At 40.9% G+C, this 19,287-nt stretch overlaps 1 protein-coding gene across 1 annotated transcript in view; it reads left to right on the top strand.

The window, feature by feature from the left end:
• Window positions 1–19,287, top strand: part of LOC136858035 (uncharacterized) — a 35,392-nt gene that overhangs the window by 6,578 nt on the left and 9,527 nt on the right. The window contains exon 3 of the mRNA XM_067137255.2: window positions 5,711–5,904. Coding sequence (XP_066993356.2) covers window positions 5,711–5,904 — 194 coding nt within the window. The remainder of the gene's footprint in view (window positions 1–5,710; window positions 5,905–19,287) is intronic.

Raw genomic sequence — 19,287 nt, 5'->3', positions numbered from 1 at the left:
ATTCTTGTCTTGAGCATACAGGGTATGAGAAGGTGGTGATAGGTACCTGGGAGGTAGTGATGGTTAAATTAAGTTTCCAACGAAGCTTTAGACCATACTACTCCCAATAGGATGCCGGTCTGTGATGGGATACCGTATTAATGGTATAAGAAATTCTAGAACATCATCGGTAAAGACCTGACACAATTCATTAATTAGGCCTTCAGTCACACGGTAAGTGATGCATTTACAGGGGGAATTATCACACACAGGAGCACCTATTATCAATGACTATAAACCAATTACAATCTTAAATACGGACTATAAGCTACTGACCAAGATCTTAGCGAACAGACTTAGAACCATCTTCCCTTCATTAATACTGCACTATAATAATTAATACTTGAACTATATACAGAAAAAAAACATTAACATAATCTACTGGCCAGTGACGTGCCGTCAACCCAAGCAAACCAAGCACAGCTTGGACACTGCACGTATGAACAGCATGTTTTCAGTCATTTGACCGGGTCAGGAATGGAATGAATGAAGCCCTCATCTGGCGGCGAGGATAGAAATTGTGCCTGCTGCCGAAGCCTATCGCACTCCTGTGGGGCAATGATTAATAACTGACAGATGAAATGAAATGATTTTGGAGAGTGTTGCTGGAATGAAAGATGACAGGGAAAACCGGAGTACCCGAAGAAAAACCTGTCTCACGTCTGCTTCGTCCAGCACAAATCTCACTTGAAATGACCGGGATTTGAGCCAGAAACTCAGCGGTGAAGGACCGGCACGCTGCCACCTGAGTCATGGAGACTCACTCTGGTTTGTAATAATAATTAAAAAGTCCTGCGAGTACGGCATATACTGGTAACTGACAGGCTAACCTGTCCATCTCCTATATTGTAAAAATTGATACGGCCTGGCCTGCCCTCTGTCCGTGCAATTTGTAAACGCTTGCACGTGTTTTATTGGCAGGCTATCTGGTCACTTAGTACAGTATGTATCGAAGCGGTATCAAGTACAGAACAAAAATGGCCAACCGGACACCGCACATCATTGGGATCCGAAGCCACAATCTCCACAATATTCCGATTTCGCGTCGGAAGATCTTAATAGCTGTGGTGGCCTTGGTCAAATTTATTTTGTTGGAAAGGATCTAAACTCCAGTTGTGACGGCCTGGTGTCCGGTTGGCCATTTTTGTTCTGTACTTAACATATCTTCGGTACATACTGTATGCACTCAACACGACTTAATGTCTTAAAAAGTTTACTTCGAGTACAATGCAGTCGTAAAAATTCAATATTCATTAAATGGATTTGATTGTGCAAACAGTCATCATCATAGGCATTTATTTGTCAACGAATAGGGCCTATATAGTAAATAAATACAATACCATTTGGACGTTGACGCAAGTGTGATAAACGGATATAACTTGAAAACAATATTCTCTCTCCCATGGGATATTAATGCAAGTATCGAGCTCGAATTATTATTATTTTACGATTATTATTATTATTATTATTATTATTATTATTATTATTATTATTACTTGTGATGTACATCCATTTAGTAATAGTATTATTATTTTTCGTAGTCGAATGATCGTATTGTGTGTGAGGTTATGCCATGAAACATGTGCTGTACATAAATATTTATATGGGTTCAGTTAATGTAAGTACCTGTAAATTAATATTACATCACTTATTCTTACCTGTATATGTAATTTGTAATCCACTACGGTATTCTAAAACACACTATAACTTCCAGAATGACACTAGACCATGGTAGAATATTCTGTACATTATAACAATGTTGTTAAGCACTCTAGAATTTTCGAGCAGGTATTTTTTTATGTAGCTTTCTAGACGTCTGGCCAGGCACGTATATAAGGGGATGGTCTTGATGGTAACGACGAGTTATTGTTTAATAAAGTTATGGTGTAGCAAGAATATACTTGTGACCTCGTGTTGACATGCAGTGGTTGCAGTCTCCATGCAGAAGTGATCGGCAATTGTCAAAATGGCGGCTTTGTTGATGATCTCGGAGCGAAGTGTTTTGTTTGTGATACTGTGATTTAGATTATGTGTGGGTTAATTTGTAAATAGATGTGAATAAATAACTATACCAACTGACAGCATTTCGTGTGCGTCTTTGTGGGTACGTTGACGTCTTACTTGTGTCGTCTCAGATGGCTGAACAGTCCGATTCTGGATGCACATATTTTATTGTAGTGACAGCACACACTAGTTGCTGCAGCAGGTGGTTGTGCAAGAACACTATTCCTCGCATTCGCTCGTTCTTTCGTGCGGTTCGTTTTCTCAGCTTCTGATCTTCTCCTATCTTGTTCTCGATGTTCAACTCCGTTGCATACAATGCTACGCCATTTGGGCCTGTCCTCGGCTGCAGTTTCCCAGTTGACCATATTAATATCACACCTTTTGAGATTACATGTTAGAACATCCTTATATTGTTTAAGCTGCCCTCCATGGTTACGCTGGCCATTCTTTAGTAGGGAGTACATGATTTTCTTTGGGAGGCGTGTATCTGGCATGCGGACAATATGGCCAACCCAGCGTAGTTGATGCCTGACTGTCTTTGCCTCCATGCTTGTAGTGTTGGCTTCCTCGAGGATACTAATGTTCGTTTGACGTACTTGCCATTTAACTTTCAGTATTCTCTGCAAGCATTGTTGATGGTATTTTCCCAGGCCTTTTTTCCTGTATACTGCACAGTACGCGCATACGCGAATGACGTCACCCTACTGTTGACCAGCAATCTTCTTCTACTTCTGCTACCACTTTTCCTACATCTGTGGGGTTGCGGGTGCGAACTGTGTCGCACACGGTGGATTTGGTCCTGTTTTGGCCCTTCCTTACGCCAATCCTATACGGAGGGATGTAATCGCTATTGCGTGTTTCTGTGGTGGTTGGAAGTGTAGTGTGCTGTCTGAATATGAAGAGGAAAGTGTTGGAACAAACGCAAACAGCCAGTCCCTGGGTCAGAAGGATTAATCAGACACCGGCCGGGAATCGAACCCGGAACCCTCTGAACCGAAGGCCTTAATCCTGACCATTCAGCCATTGATTGGACTACTGCTGACCAGCAGTGAGGATGCTAATAATGAGCAAGAGGCACTAGAGTCCTTATGTAAGATGTCAGGGTGAAAGATGAATTATACCACATCCTTGTTATTTATAGAGTTCATTTGAAAACTGAAAAATCTTTAAAAAGGCCAGGATTTCAATTGCAAATCACCGCAGACATTACCTTCAGTAAGGATACTTCAGAGACGATAGTCTAATTGAATATCTGTTCGAAACACTCTATAGTTTCAACAAAAGAAAAAACTGTCGAGGTAGTTAAAAAATAAAATAAAATGAACTTGGCATATTAATATATTTGCGCTAATTTGCGCTATCAAAGCTTTTGTACCTTGCACAAATTTTTCGAGCCTTTCATGTATTTTATTAAACGTGAAGAGATGGCAATCTAAGGAGAGACCAAATTCATCTGTCTGAAGAGAACGGTGGTTTGCGCTTAATTGCAGTTGAACAGAAATGCACTGAATTTATGGATTACCTCAGAAATGGACGCTGAGAGATGGTCAGACAGAAGTGTCTTCAAGAAGATTTAAGAGAACATCTCTTCAAATTTTGAAGTGCCTTTCTATTAAGTTACGTGTTTTGTGTGACATCTATACGTTTTTTGTCAATGTGACTAGTGTTAGTGCCTGGTATAATTGTGAATATACAGTGAAATGGTATCGAAGATCACATACGTCCATTTCTCTGAAAAGGTATAACGTAAATATTTTCAGTTCGACTATTACGCGAACAACTTTGTGTTCTATGCTAAATTTATTTTTCGTCTTTCTTTCTAATGTAACTTTGTAAACGTAATGCTAGCGGAACAATATAAACTTTTGTATTTTAAAAATTACACATTTGCTTTGTGTGGGTATGAAGTTCGTTTTGTTTTCAAACAGCAGCTTTTGCTGCGTCTTATTTTCAGTTTGTGCTTGTAATGCTTTTTTTTATATTTATGTTTTGTATATTCATATGATCATGTTTTTTTTACATAAAACGTCACATTGAGGATATAAATACAAATATTACTAATGAAAGACGACAAAATGCTATAACTCTGTGTAGTTGGCTTCCGTTACGTTAATGATCTTCTGGAGAACAAACTTCCGACAACCCAGCTTCTCTAAAAATATATTGCTACTGAGAGGGCGTTAGGGAAATAATAATAATAATAATAATAATAATAATAATAATAATAATAATAATAATAATAATAATAATAATAATAATAATAATAATAATAAAATAGAGATTTGTTGAGATGGTAGTCATGCATTTCACTTAAACTAACAGTTTAATTTTCAGGTATGTACTAGGGCTGTATAACATTGTATCTTGTGATCGACGGACTGATACATTTAAAGGCTATTTTAATAAGGAAAAACAACTTTTGTTTTCGTCTCGAAAGTATGAGCCTTGGGCGTACTTTTTATTCCCGCTATTCTTGATCCTGTGCTTTTATTTACAGGTAGTGATACTTTTTATCTCCATTCTTGTCAGGTGGATGATGGCTATAATCAGTAGCGGTGATTAGGGGGGCGGTCACTCCCTCCGCTTTGTGGATAAAAACTTAAATATTTATTCCATTTCAGCCACCTAAAACAAGGAATTATTAAAAAAAGAACAATTTATACAAACCTTGTCATTTAATACATAATTCTTTTCTTTAATTTCTTTAAGTATTAAGAGAATACTTAGCGGAAATACGCACAGAATGACATTCAACGCAGCAAACTGATTTTTCAGCGCCACAGCAAGTAGTGGAGACACGTGCAGATGGCAATAAATCTTAGTTGCGCAGATGTGTCCTTGTTCAAAAGATGCCATTTCCACCTTAAGTGAGTTGTGGGAAAAGCGAAGGAAACGCAAAATAAAAGGCACATGGAACGTACCCATGATCGGGTATGGTACTTTTTAAAAAAGAAATTACATCTCCCTGGTCTGGATTGCTCATGGCATTTCATAATATACAACTACTGTAATGCTTGTGGACGAAATACTGATTTAATTTTTTGGAAGTGGAAATAGTAACTTTTGAACGGACACTCCTCAATTGTTCCTTTGGTGAAAGTTTTATTTTTAAGTTGGTAAACTGTCAACTTTTACTTCTCCGTCGAAATTCGCCCAGACAGCATAAAAAACGTACCATTTTGTAGCTAATTTGTTTCAATCTACTCCCAGGCCCCCTGTAGTTGTTTGTTTTCTATAAATTTCTTACTCTCTCCCTTACTTCTAATTCCCAATCGCCGCTACTGGGTTCAATGTTGAATTCCCTTGAACTGAATAATTCAACAAACGCCATATATCTGGGGTTCTACTTTCAAGTAAAACGTTATGTTCTATGACACATGATTTAAAGTCACGAGGGACAACAAGGTATAAAGTGTTTTATTTTCCTCAAGTCTGACCACAGTGCGTAAATATTTACTTTTCAGATAGAGTATAAATTTAACCGTGGTACAGGAAATACTTTTAAGAAGTGCAGCTTACGGTGCCCCAACTCTGCTTGTAATACGGTGAAAATGATACAAAAGTTATAATCGTCACCCAGTAAACGTACTTCATAAGGCTATCAGAATTATAAAATGCTAGCATAAATTATTGTAGGGCCTGGAAGACTGATTAGTTTGTGTTACAGCTGATCACAGGATTCGGACTTCCTATCCATAGCACACCGAGACAAGATGTCACTTTCGGAATGGTTTTACGCTATTTGTACGACCTGCCGACAAATGCCAGTGAGATGTATCCTATGAGCTCAGAGGAGAGGCATGTCACTGAAGGAGCTGCAAGATGGCACTTCTACGACATACTGGAGGAAGTGATCACCAGGTTAGTATTGGCAACATATATATTGGTTGTGTTGCTAACGACAAACTTATTAATTAGTAGTGGCAGTTAGAGCCTGTAAGAATTCTAGCCACCTTGCAAGAATTACGACGCCGGGCGAGTTGGCCGTGCGGTTAGGAACGCGCAGCTGTGAGCTTGCATCCGGAAGATAGTCGGTTTGAGACCCACTGTCGGCAGCCCTGAAGACGGTTTTCCGTGGTGTCCCATTTTCACACCAGGCAAATGCTGGGGTTGTACCTTAATTAAGGCCACGGCCACTTCCTTCCCATTCCCAGGCCTTTCCTATCCGATCGTCGGACCTATCTGTGTCGGTGCGACGTAAAACAAATTGTAAAAAAAAATGAATTACGACAAAGGGACCGATTACGTATCATCTACAGTTTTTGACAAGACAGTATTATTAGTCTTCATCCATTGATCATGTGATTCCTGCATAAAAATGAGGCTAAAAATGATACAGAGGTTATATGTTTTAGGAAGTATCAATGTCTCGATGTGACCTCCGTGCCTCAGGCGGCAGCGCACCGGCCTTTCACCTCTAGGTTCCGTGGTTCAAATCCCGGTCATTCCACTTGAGATTTATGCTGGACAAAGCGGAGGCGGTACAGGTTTTTCTCCGGGTACTCCAGTTTTCCCTGTTAGTGACGCTCTCCAATATCATTTCATTTGTCAGTCATTAATCACTGCCCCAAAGGAATGCGACAGGCTTCGGCAGCCGGCAAAATTCCTATCCTCGCGGCTAGATGGGGGCTTCATTAATTCCATTTCTGACCCGGTCGAATGACTGGAAACAGGCTGAGGTTTTTTTTATTAATGTCTTCATGTACCGAGCGGAGTGGTAGTTCGTGTTAACGCGCTGCGGCTATGGGGATATTCTCTGAATTTGGGAGACAAGCGGTTTCGAGCTCCACCGTCGGCTGTCCTGTAAATGGTCTTCTGTGATTTACCATTTTCCCTTCCAGGTAAATGCTGGGATAGTTCCTGTTAATAGGCCACATCCGATTTCTTCCACATCCTTACCCAGTTTCATTCAGCATCGTTCATTAACTGCTTTTAGCGTATCTCACCTCATCTCTGGCCCTATATTGGGAAGCGTGCCTAGGGTTAGACATACAACGTCGTCTCGATGTGATGCGGAATTTACATTTTGTTTTTCTCTGGTTTTACGTCGCACCGACTCATACAGGCCTTATGGCGACTATGGGATTGGACACAGCTACGATTGGGAAGTGACCGTGGCCTTAATTATATTACAGCCTCAGAATTTTTTTCTTCTTCCACCAGTTTCCCCACACTCTGTCATGGCCGCGGGTGAAAACTGGGACACATATGTGGACTTGACCCTATGTGTATGGATGCATTAATTGTTGGTTGTTTCTGTGATGGTTGGTACTGTAATGTGTTGTGCGTGTATCAAGAGGAGAGTATTAGGACATACACAAACACCCTGTTTCCGAATCAGGGGAATTAACCATAAGTGATTAAAATCCTCCACCAGGCTGGAAATCGGGCCCAGAACCCACTGAACCGAAGACCTCGACGAGCATTATGCCAAAGAATTGGACACAGACGCAGCATTTGTCTGGTATGAAAATGGGAAACAACAGAAAACAATCTTTACAGCTGTCTACAGTGGGATTTAAACCCACCATATCTCGAATGCAAGCTCACAGCTTCGTGACACGAACCGCGCAAGCAAATCCCTCAATATTATTATTATTTTTCGTATTACTATCCGTTTAACTTTCAGGGTTGGTGTTCCTTCCCGGACTCAGCGAGGGATTCCACCTCTACCGCCTCAAGGCAGTGTCCTGGAGCGTGAGACTTTGCGCCGGGATATAACTGGGGAGAAGGACTAGTACCTCACATGCTATGCTGAACAGGGGCCCTGTTGGGAATAGAAAGATTGGAAGGGATAGACAAGGAAGAGGAAAGGAAGCGGCCGTGGCCTTAAATTAGGTGCTATTGCGGCATTTGCCTGGAGAAGTGGGGAACTACGGAAAACCACTTCAAGGATGGCTGGGGCGGGAATCGAACCCCCTCTACTCAATTGACCGCCCGAGGCTGAGTAGACCCCTTTCCAGTCCTCGAACCAGTTTTCAAACTTTGTGGCAAAACCGGGAATCGAACCAGTGCCTCCGGGCGTGGCAGCTAATCACACTAACCACGACACCACGAAGGTGGACAATATTATGATGATGATGATGTTGATGATGATGACGATTATTATTATTGTCCGATTCATTGGCTAAATGGTCAGCGTTGAGGCCTTCGATTCAGAGGGTCCCGGATTCGATTTCCGGCCGGGTCGGGGATTTTAATCGTGTTTGATTAATCCTTCTGGCTCGGGGACTGGGTATTTGAATTTGTTCCAACACTTTTCTCTTCATATTCAGACAACACACTACACTACCAACCACCACAGAAACACGCAATAGTGATTAGGCCTACATCCTTCCATATAAGGTTGGCGTCAGAAAGGGCATTCGGCCATTAAACAGGGCCAAATCCACATATACGACACAGTTCGCACCCGCGACCCCACATGTATGGGAAAAGCTGTAGATTATTATTATTATTATTATTATTATTATTATTATTATTATTATTATTATTATTATTATTATTATTATTATTATTAACTTTAATCTCAGATTTTGTACGATGATCTTGATTTATTACTAGATATTACCTTAAAAATATTTTAGCAGAAAAGAGAATTGATGGCTTACAAAATTTGCTACTGGCTACTGGGGATATTCTCGTGTTATTGGAGTAGACAGTTTTGAAAGTTGAAAGAAAAACACGATTTAAAGTCTATTTCTATTCATGAGTAGGAATGTTGTTATAAAAAGTTCCATTAGCTGTGTTATCTTACTGAAGCAGGCGGCAGTTTTGATGCCTTCCTTTACTGTGGTATACCAAAATACAGCGTCATAGTGAGGGGTTGGTTTTGAGGATAAAAAGTGAACCGAATTTGTTCTCTCTCTCTTGATACCACTCAGTCGGTTTGGGCAAGGGATATGTTGATATTACGCACAGGCAAATGTTATTTACTAGCATCGGAGTTTCAAAGAGAAACATATATGAAATGAATCTTGAATAGAGAGACATTCCAGAACAATGTATCTTTTGCTTCGACAAGAAGAAAAGATCCAGAAGTAACTGGAACACAATACCATCTTATGTGCGCTACATACCTTGTAATACTAGGAAGCCTATGAAACAAGAGGAGTTCGAATGTCCTATCTTGTCAATGTTAAACTGTCCGGCTTCGTGACTAACGGTTGTTTTTGCAAGTAGCTTTACGTCGCACCGACACAGATAGGTCGTATGACGACGTTGGGACAGGAGAATTGGAAGGAATCAACCGTGGCCTTAATTAAGGTACAGCTCCAGCATTTTCCTGTTGTGAAAATGGGAAACCACGGTAAACCGTCTTCAGGGCTGCCGACAGTGGGGTTCGAAGCCACTATATCCCGAATACTGGATACTAGTCGCACTCAAGCGACTGCAACTATCGAGCTCGGTGGCTAACTGATTAGGATGCTAGCCTTCGGTTCAAGGAACTCCGGGTTTGATTCCCGACCACGCTGGGGGATTTGAACGTTCATTAGTTATTTTCTCTGGCCAGGGGACTAGGTTCAACATTAGGTTTCATCCTCATTAGCGCGCAAGTTGCCTGTCGGCGTCAACAGAAAATTTCTGCACCAAGCCTCTCCGGAGGCCATATGAAATTAATGTTACAACTGTCATATGTGTGTTCTTCTATCTCTGAAAGTTGTGAAGATAGAACTTTCAAAATATTGGAACTCTTTTTGCCATCTCTTGTAAGCTCGCCATACCAGAACCAAGAAAACATTATGGTTTAAGTAAGATTTATTATTTCATTTTATTTCAAACCTGTTCTGAAGGGAGCAAATATTACAATATGTGTATAATTCGTACAATAAGAAAGATTTTACTCATATTTAGGTTCAATCTGTTAAGAAACCCAAGCAAACGCGTAATTTTACGTAACAGTTGATATCATGATCATCGCCTCCAGGCATTCTGTTTACGTGAAAGTGACTCACTGAAACGTGACTTTTCACTTCTGAAATCCCACATATATTAGCAGTGATTCGAGCCGGAGTCGCCTTGGTGAGAATCCAGCGACTGTGTCACTCGTCTATCACGTATCTTCAGTGTCATTTAGTTATAATAATACAGTAATAATGATAAGTTGAATATTATCCGTTCATTAGTTTGTCAGAGAAATGCATACTCAACCGCATAAAATCTGACCGGCAAAGAAATTACTTAATTTTATACATTCTCGAAACGTGATGAAATTTGTGGATGGTCGGTAGCCGAAAAGGTGGTATTTGGAATCCTACCACCTGCACGATCAGTAGCAGCGATTGCGAATTAGAAGTGGGGGTGGGGCACAAAATTTATAGACAACAAAATGTACCCGCGGGGAAGGGAGGGTAGACGTTAAATTTGAAAGAAATGGCTATAAAATCCTCCTCTGCGAACCATGTGACCTTGCCGTGGTGGGGAGGCTTGCGTGTCCCAATGATGCAGATAGCCGAGCCGCAGGTGCAACCATATCGGATGGGTATCTGTTGAGAGACCAGACTAACGAATGGTTCATCGAAAGGGGGGTAGCAGCCTTTCGGTAGTTGCAAGGGCGGCAGTCTAGATGATTGATTGATACGGCCTTGTAATAATACTCAACATGGCTTAGCTGTGTTGATACTGCTACACGGCTGAAAGCAACGGGAAACTACAGCGTAACTAACTCCCGAGGACATGCAGCTCTCTCTGTATGAATGATGTACTGATGATGGCTTCCTCCCGGGTAAAATATTCCGGAGGTAAACTAGTCCCCCATTCGGATCTCCGGGTGGGGACTACACGAGAGGGGGCGATCATCAGGAAGATGGATACTGACATTCTGCGAGTCGGAGCGTGGAATGTTAGAAGTTTGAATCGTTGTGGTAGGTTAGAGAATCTGAAAAGGGAGATGGATAGGCTAAAGTTAGATGTAGTTGGCATAAGTGAAGTACGTTGGCAGGAAGAACAAGATTTTTGGTCAGGCGACTACCGAATTATCAACACAAAATCAAACAGAGGAAATGCAGGAGTTGGTTTAATAATGAATAAGAAAATAGGGCAGCGGGTAAGCTACTACGACCAGCATAGTGAAAGAATTATTGTCGTCAAGATAGACACCAAACCAATGCCCACCACAATAGTGCAGGTCTATATGCCTACTAGTTCAGCGGATGATGAAGAAATGGAAAGAATATATGAGGAGATAGAAGATTTAATACAATATGTAAAAGGTGACGAGAATCTAATTGTGATGGGAGACTGGAATGCAGTGGTAGGCCAAGGAAGAGAAGGTAGTACAGTAGGAGAATTTGGATTGGGACAAAGGAACGAAAGAGGAAGTCGGCTGGTTGAATTCTGCACTGATCATAATTTAGTCCTTGCCAATACTTGGTTTAAACACCACAAACGACGGCTGTATACGTGGACGAGACCTGGAGACACTGGAAGGTATCAAATAGACTTCATTATGATTAGGCAGAGATTCAGAAACCAGGTGTTAGATTGCAAAACTTTCCCAGGAGCAGACGTGGACTCTGACCACAACTTGTTGGTCATGAAATGCCATCTGAAGTTGAAGAAATTGAAGAAAGGAAAGAATGCAAAAAGATGGGATCTAGACAAGTTGAAAGAAAAGAGTGTGAGGGATTGTTTCAAGGAACATGTTGCACAAGGACTAAATGAAAAGGCTGAAGGAAAGACTATAGAGGAAGAGTGGAGAGTCATGAAAAATGAAGTCAGTAGGGCTGCTGAAGAAATGTTAGGAAGGAAGAAAAGATCAACTAAGAATCAGTGGATAACTCAGGAGATACTAGGCCTGATTGATGAACGACGAAAATACAAGAATGCTAGAAATGAAGAGGGCAGAAAAGAATACAGGCGATTAAAGAATCAAGTGGATAGAAAGTGCAAGATAGCTAAGGAAGAATGGCTGAAGGAGAAGTGCAAGGATGTCGAAGGCTGTATGGTCCTGGGAAAGGTAGATGCTGCATACAGGAAAATCAAGGAAACCTTTGGAGAAAGGAAATCTAGGTGTATGAATATTAAGAGCTCAGATGGAAAACCACTTCTAGGGAAAGAAGACAAAGCAGAAAGATGGCAGGAGCATATCCAGCAGTTGTATCAAGGTAAAGATGTAGATAATTTGGTTCTGGAACATGAAGAGGCTGTTGATGCTGATGAAATGGGAGACCCAATTTTGAGGTCAGAGTTTGACAGAGCTGTGAGTGACCTAAATAGGAACAAGGCACCTGGAATTGATGACATTCCCTCTGAATTACTGACTGCCTTAGGAGAAACCAGCATGGCAAGGTTATTTCATTTAGTGTGCAAGATGTATGAGACAGGAGAAGTCCCATCCGATTTTCAGAAGAATGTTGTTATACCTATTCCCAAGAAAGCCGGTGCTGACAGGTGTGAAAACTACCGCACCATTAGTTTAGTATCTCATGCCTGCAAAATTTTAACACGTATTATTTACAGAAGAATGGAAAAACAAGTTGAAGCTGAGTTGGAAGAAGATCAGTTTGGCTTCAGAAGAAATGTAGGAACACGTGAAGCAATCCTGACTTTACGTCTGATCTTAGAGGATCGAATCAAGAAGGACAAGCCCACGTACATGGCATTCGTAGATCTAGAAAAGGCATTCGATAATGTTGATTGGACCAAGCTATTTATGATTCTGAAGATGATGGGGATCAGATACCGAGAACGAAGAATTATCTACAATCTGTATAAAAATCAGTCTGCAGTGATAAGAATCGAGGGCTTTGAAAAAGAAGCAGCAATCCAGAAAGGAGTGAGGCAAGGCTGCAGTTTGTTCCCTCTCCTTTTCAATGTTTACATAGAACAGGAAGTAAGGGAAATCAAAGAGAAATTCGGAAAGGGAATCACAGTCCAAGGAGAAGAAATCAAAACCTTGAGATTTGCCGATGATATTGTTATTTTATCTGAGACTGCAGAAGATCTCGAGAAGTTGCTGAATGGTATGGATGAAGTCTTGGGTAAGGAGTACAAGATGAAAATAAATAAGTCCGAAACAAAAGTAATGGAGTGCAGTCGAACGAAGGCAGCTGATGCGGGAAATATTAGATTAGGAAATGAAGTCTTAAAGGAAGTAGATGAATATTGTTACTTGGGTAGTAAAATAACTAACGATGGCAGAAGTAAGGAGGACATAAAATGCAGACTAGCACAAGCAAGGAAGAGCTTTCTTAAGAAAAGAAATTTGCTCACTTCAAACATTGGTATCGGAATTAGAAAGATGTTTTTGAAGACGTTCGTGTGGAGCGTGGCATTGGACGAGAAGAAGAGTTAGAATGATAGGACACATCTTAAGACACCCAGGACTTGTTCAGTTGGTTTTTGAAGGAAGTGTAGGGGGTAAGAACGGTAGGGGTAGGCCAAGGTATGAATATGACAAGCAGATTAGAGCAGACGTAGGATGCAATAGTTACGTAGAAATGAAAAGGTTAGCTCAGGATAGGGTGGCATGGAGAGCTGCATAAAACCAGTCTATGGACTGATGACTCAAACAACAACAACGGCTATAAAATGGTAAGTTTTGACGCTCTCTGAGCAAATTTCGATAGAGACGTAAAGGTTGAAAGTCTACCAACTTACGTGTGGTAATAACAGTACTATACAATACAACTTTCACCAAAGGAACAAACATTACACATGCATTACAATTAAATATAAGTACGGCGTGATTATACAATTAGTCATTTAGTATTTGACTACACACTAACAAAATGACAAACACCAGGTAGAACTGAACAGACATAGACTGCCAGACTGGCGAATGCGTGGAACAAGCGGTTGCATAAATCGTAGTTTCAGGCGGCTAAAATTGGTTAAAATTTAGTTTTTTCTCCACAAAGTGGGAAGGGGTGTCCCGTCTTTACACCCCCTCCCCCGCCACTGTGCACGATATGTTGATCGTATTTCAAACAAGATGATTTTGAAAGAAATGAACTTCTGCGACGGCAAATTTTTATGCGGTTGAGCAGATATTTTGACATAGAATACCTTTATAGTTTCGGAGACGTAGCCTACTTGAGCAGTGAGCGTTACAAAAACATGAAAACATTTTTCGAAGTAATTTCTAAACAACATATACAATAGTAGTTAAAGTGGGGGATTCGGCCGCCGCCTCCGCCTCCGGCTTCCAGGGGCCTCCTCCGCCTCCGCCTCCGGCTCCCGGGAGGCCTTCCCAGGGGACATTTGAAGAACGTCTTTTACATTCAAGCGCCGGAAAACTCCGACCAGCTCCGGCAACTCATCACGGACGCCTTCCTAGCAATTGCACCTGGAATGCCACAGCGCGCAAGACGATCTATTAGACACCGGGCCCGAATATGCATATACCAAAACGGTCATCAGATCGAGCATTTGCTCAGATAAAACATTGTCAGGGCAGTTGTGTCCCTATTATTTCCGGTCTGTATGTGTCCGGCCTGCGAACTAATCGGCCCTTCTTAGGGCCATAAACACATTCACAGACAATTTGCATGAAAGTGGGTATTGAACTTACATTGCGTGTGGTACGTATTAAACAATATTTCAAAGATTTGTGATCTTCGCCCCGGAGTCGAACCTTCCACCTAACATGTAAGCCCGCTCCGCCACACCTTTGCCAACTACACTACGGTGCCGTACGGCACACTGAGCAGCTTACAGCAAGTATTAGGTTTACTGTGGTCACAATTTCAATTTAGTGTTTCGCCGGCGTGTCAAGTTCATATGATCTAGAAAGCATAGGCATGTCTTTCAGTGTTTAATACGAGTATAACATTACGGCGTCCTATCCTGGTGAGGCGGTAAATACCAAGATATCCGGTTGTGTTGTCTGAGCATACCGCCAGGGCAGATGTTTTCAGGACGGAATGAATATTGTGGGTTGCATAAAACTACATTGGAAAGGGCGGCTGAATCACGCTGTATACCTGTCTTTACCCCTGTCTTAAACTCCATTTGGTTATTTCTGCCCTCTTTTCTCTCCTTTACATGTAAATTCACCTTTTAGTATCTTAGAATAACGCACCGGTAATGTAAAGTTGGAGGGGGGGGGGGGGGGGGAGTTTGAACCAATGCTTCAGCAGCATCATTTACGGCTATTTTTGGATCTAGTTCTCATACATGTTCATTTGGAGGTTAAATGCCTGTTAGACGTAACCCTTGTTAACCGAAATCCTGGAGATTTTATTTGTTATGAAAATTCTTGTAGTTATGAATATAAATATTATGACTATTGATCAGTTAGTAGATAGGGCAAGTCGTCATTATAATAAAGTAGCCCCATTGTTAAAGTATTGTCCTGATGATAATTTAATTTACGTCTGTTGTAGGTTATAAACCTTCTTAACATTACTCTTTTCAGTAGATGCTAAGAGTGTGTGAAGCATTCATATTTTCTAGACAATCAAGTTATTTTCTTTCTTTCTTTCTTTCTTTCTTTCTTTCTTTCTTTCTTTCTTTCTTTCTTTCTTTTCTTTTCTTTCTTTCTTAATCTGTTTACCCTCCAGGGTTGGTTTTTCTCTCGGACTCAGCGAGGGATCCCACTTCTATCGCCTCAAGGGCAATGTCCTGGAGCGCGAGACATTGGGTCGGGGATACAACTGGGGAGGATGACCAGTACCTCGCCCAGGCGGCCTCACCTGCTATGCTGAACAGGGGCCTTGTGGGGGATGAGAAGATTGGATAGGGCAGACAAGGAAGAGGGAACGAAGTGGCCGTGGCCTTAAGTTTAGAACCATCCCGGCATTTGCCTGGAGGAGAAGTGGGAAACCACGGAAAAATCACTTCCAGGATGGCTGAGGTGGGAATCGAATCCACCTCTACTCGTTTGACCTCCCGAGGCTGAGTGGACCCCATTCCAACCCTCGTGCCACTTTTCAAATTTCGTGGCAGAGTCGGGAATCGAACCCGGGCCTCCGGGGGCGGCAGCTAATCACACTAACACTACACCACAGATACGGACTGACAATCAAGTTATACTCCTGAAAATTGACTATCTCAACCTTTTCTTTTGAATCTTAATGTAATTGAAAATTCTCTGTCTGTCCATTAATTTGTGTAATATTATTTCAACTATATTGGAGTAATTTCCAATACATATGCATATTGCGGAGGATATGTGATAATGTAATTTTCTTTAAATTCCTTGACTCCTTGTTTTATACTTACACCATGGGTTCCGCTCCATAGCAAAATTGTTAGTGTGCTGACCTTTAGTCACAGGGGTCCCGGGTTCGATTCCTGGCAGGGTTGGGAATTTTAACCATCATCGGTTAATTTCGCTGGCACTGGGGCTGGGTGTATATGTTGTCTTCATCATAATTTCATCCTCATCACGACGCGCAGGTCGCCTACTGGTGTCAAATCAAAAGACCTGCACCCCGCGAGCCGAACTTGTCCTTGGCCACTCCCGGCACTAAAAGTCATACGCTATTTCATTTTTACCACGGGTTCCACCTCCAGGAACGTGTCAGTTTTCCATTGCAGCTCTGTGATCTTGTGTGAGAATTATTCTTGCGATTTATCTTTACTACGTGTCTAAACAATTTACTAGGTAAGTTCTATTAATAATTGTATGTATGTTCAGTCTTCAGCCCTAAGGATGGTTAGATCCTCAACAGCTCTGCCATCAGCTGTCATAGATGGCCTAGGCATCACTGAAGAGGCGTACTAGGGAAATGAGGAGTGAGATAGTTTCCCGTTGCTTTCCTCACCAAGCCAGAAGTTGCTATTACATATCAGTCTGCCAAGCCCACTAAAATGCATGCACCAACTGACCCTATGAGCAACGTTTTCACACCATTCATAGCAGGGACTGGCTGCACAAGGAATGGCATTACTAGCATCGCTCATACCTCAGTCACTTTCATATTGTCAAAGCCAAGGATAAAGCTGAGACAGGTCAATGAAAGTAACAAAATTGCTCTAGCCCATACCAGAAGACATAGTGCACTGTAAACACTAGGTCCTGCCGTTGTTAAAGGGGTCCCCTTTCTTTGAGCTAAGTGCTTGGTATTCTGTCATCTTCTGAGTGATCCCCTCTTGAGATCCTTGTGCATTGGGAATAGGTATTTCCTACGTGTCCATATGTAAGTGAAGCCTTACTCCTTATCCCGATTCTTCACTTGGCACTATACCACATTTAAAATATTAAAAATATCAAACACCTGGCTCCGTTACAGTATAGACAAAACTGTTATTTATATACATATTTTATATAGTTGTATAGCCAATGCAAAATTGAGTACTCCGTACCTGCATCTGATTACTACTAAATAAATAAAATGAAACGAATCCAATAACATTTATTATTATTACTACTAAAATAGTACCTGTGTGGCTCTCCTATTAGAATGTCATTTCTTTTTCTTCTTTATCTGTTTACCCTTCAGGGTCGCTTTTTCCCTCGGACTCAGCGAGGGATCCCACCTATTCCGCCTCAAGGGCGGTGTCCTGGAGCTTCAGACTCTTGGTTGGAGATACAACTGGGGAGGTTGACCAGTACCTCGACCCCGTTCCAGCCCTCGTACTACTTTTTAAAATTCGTGGCAGACCCGGGAATCGAACCCAGGCCTCCGGGGGTGGCAGCTAATCACACTAATCACTACACCACAGAGGCAGAGAATGTCATTTCAATCTTCTAATTCTACTGACAGCAGAGTGATTTCTACGGATTTTTTTTTTGGTTGTTTAATTTATGGCTATAATTTTACACCTTTCATGTGCTCCAATAAATTTCTCTTTTGATGTGAAAATTTGCATCTGAATTTGAGGTTCCTTGAAAAATTGATCGATGTCTCTTACTGTCACCAATTTTAAGTCATAAAATGAAGGCAAAGGTAATTTGTGTTCTGTATTTGTCAACTACTTTCCCCGTTTGTCTTAAAGATTTTCATTTCAAATGATTTATTTGAAATCATCCTTATCGTTTTGTAACACTTTTAATGATTTGTGTTGATTTGTTTATCGTACCCAGTTTTCCATGTTATCCCTTTAGAAATTTATCTTACTCCATTTATAAATTCATTCTTTGAATCCTAACTCTAGAATTATGCAGTTCTGTTCCCTCCGTATTGTTGTAAGTTTGATTTTCATCCAGTTTACATACAGTGTCAATTATTTTTTTATACTACATTTTTTTCACTCACTTCTAGTAAATCTGTTCTTTTCTTTTATTTCTAGACAGTCTTATTCGTGCTACCATAACTTGCCTTTTTTCATATTGCACGTGAATGAAAAAATGATCTTACAAGGAATTTTGTTCTTATTAGAAAAGTAAATGTGCAGCACATTACAACAATAATCTCTTGTGACTATTAAAGCCTGGTGTAAACCTTATTGAGCATACCATCCGATGAAGGAAGCGGGCGTGTACCGTGGAAGTGAATTGTTGTCAGTATAGCGGAAGGAAGTGTAATGCGTGAGTTGCAACAATGTTTCGAACAGAACAAACACCTTACTCACAAGTCACGTAAACTAACCATACACTGTTGAAACCCTGTGACTCGGCTGGGAATTGAACTTGGAACCTCGCAGTCCCAGAACATTCAACATTAAAGTACGCAGTTAGTAAATGAGTAAATGAGTAAATTCACGCAAAAAGTAAAATTCAGAGTTATGAGTTATGATTTACTTTTGGGTGGGTAATTTGGCAGAGTGCTAAGATATGCAACGTTTTACTTAATGGCACTGATCAAAATTGATCTTTATTCTTAGCGTTAACTCATACTCTGAAACAAGAAAGGGAAAATATACAGTTTTAAGTTAGATTAGTACGAGCTTTCTTCGGTTTCTCTCACGTTTTCTCAATGAAAAGGAGTGGGATTGTAGACTATTTACTTCAAGTTTCAGATTACCTACTACATTATATACCAGTTCTGGGCAAGATAGAGACACAAGACATAAACCACGCTTTCTATGGCATATTAATCAAGTGCGGCCGCGATTCGAGTACTGGTCACTGCAAGTGAAATTTACGAAACTGAAAGTCACGTCATAGTGGTTCAAGATTCGGGTAAAATTTGCAGCTCGGAAATTTATTAACAGTTACACGAGTCTCCATCTTGGTTTCTTGTCTCTCTGCTGACAAGAATGTGTTGCAACATGTTTATAAAATATCTATCACGAGTTGTAGAGCGTACCATTATATATTATATAGTTCTGTAGTTTATACATTTACGACCGGAGTGTAGCACCACAAAGATGGTAAAAAGCACGCTTGTAAATTGATGAGATGTCTTAAACTAC

This window comes from Anabrus simplex, chromosome 1 (genome assembly GCF_040414725.1).
Source record: "Anabrus simplex isolate iqAnaSimp1 chromosome 1, ASM4041472v1, whole genome shotgun sequence".
Lineage (NCBI taxonomy): Eukaryota > Metazoa > Arthropoda > Insecta > Orthoptera > Tettigoniidae > Anabrus > Anabrus simplex.
This window is presented reverse-complemented; position numbering and strand designations above follow the sequence as displayed.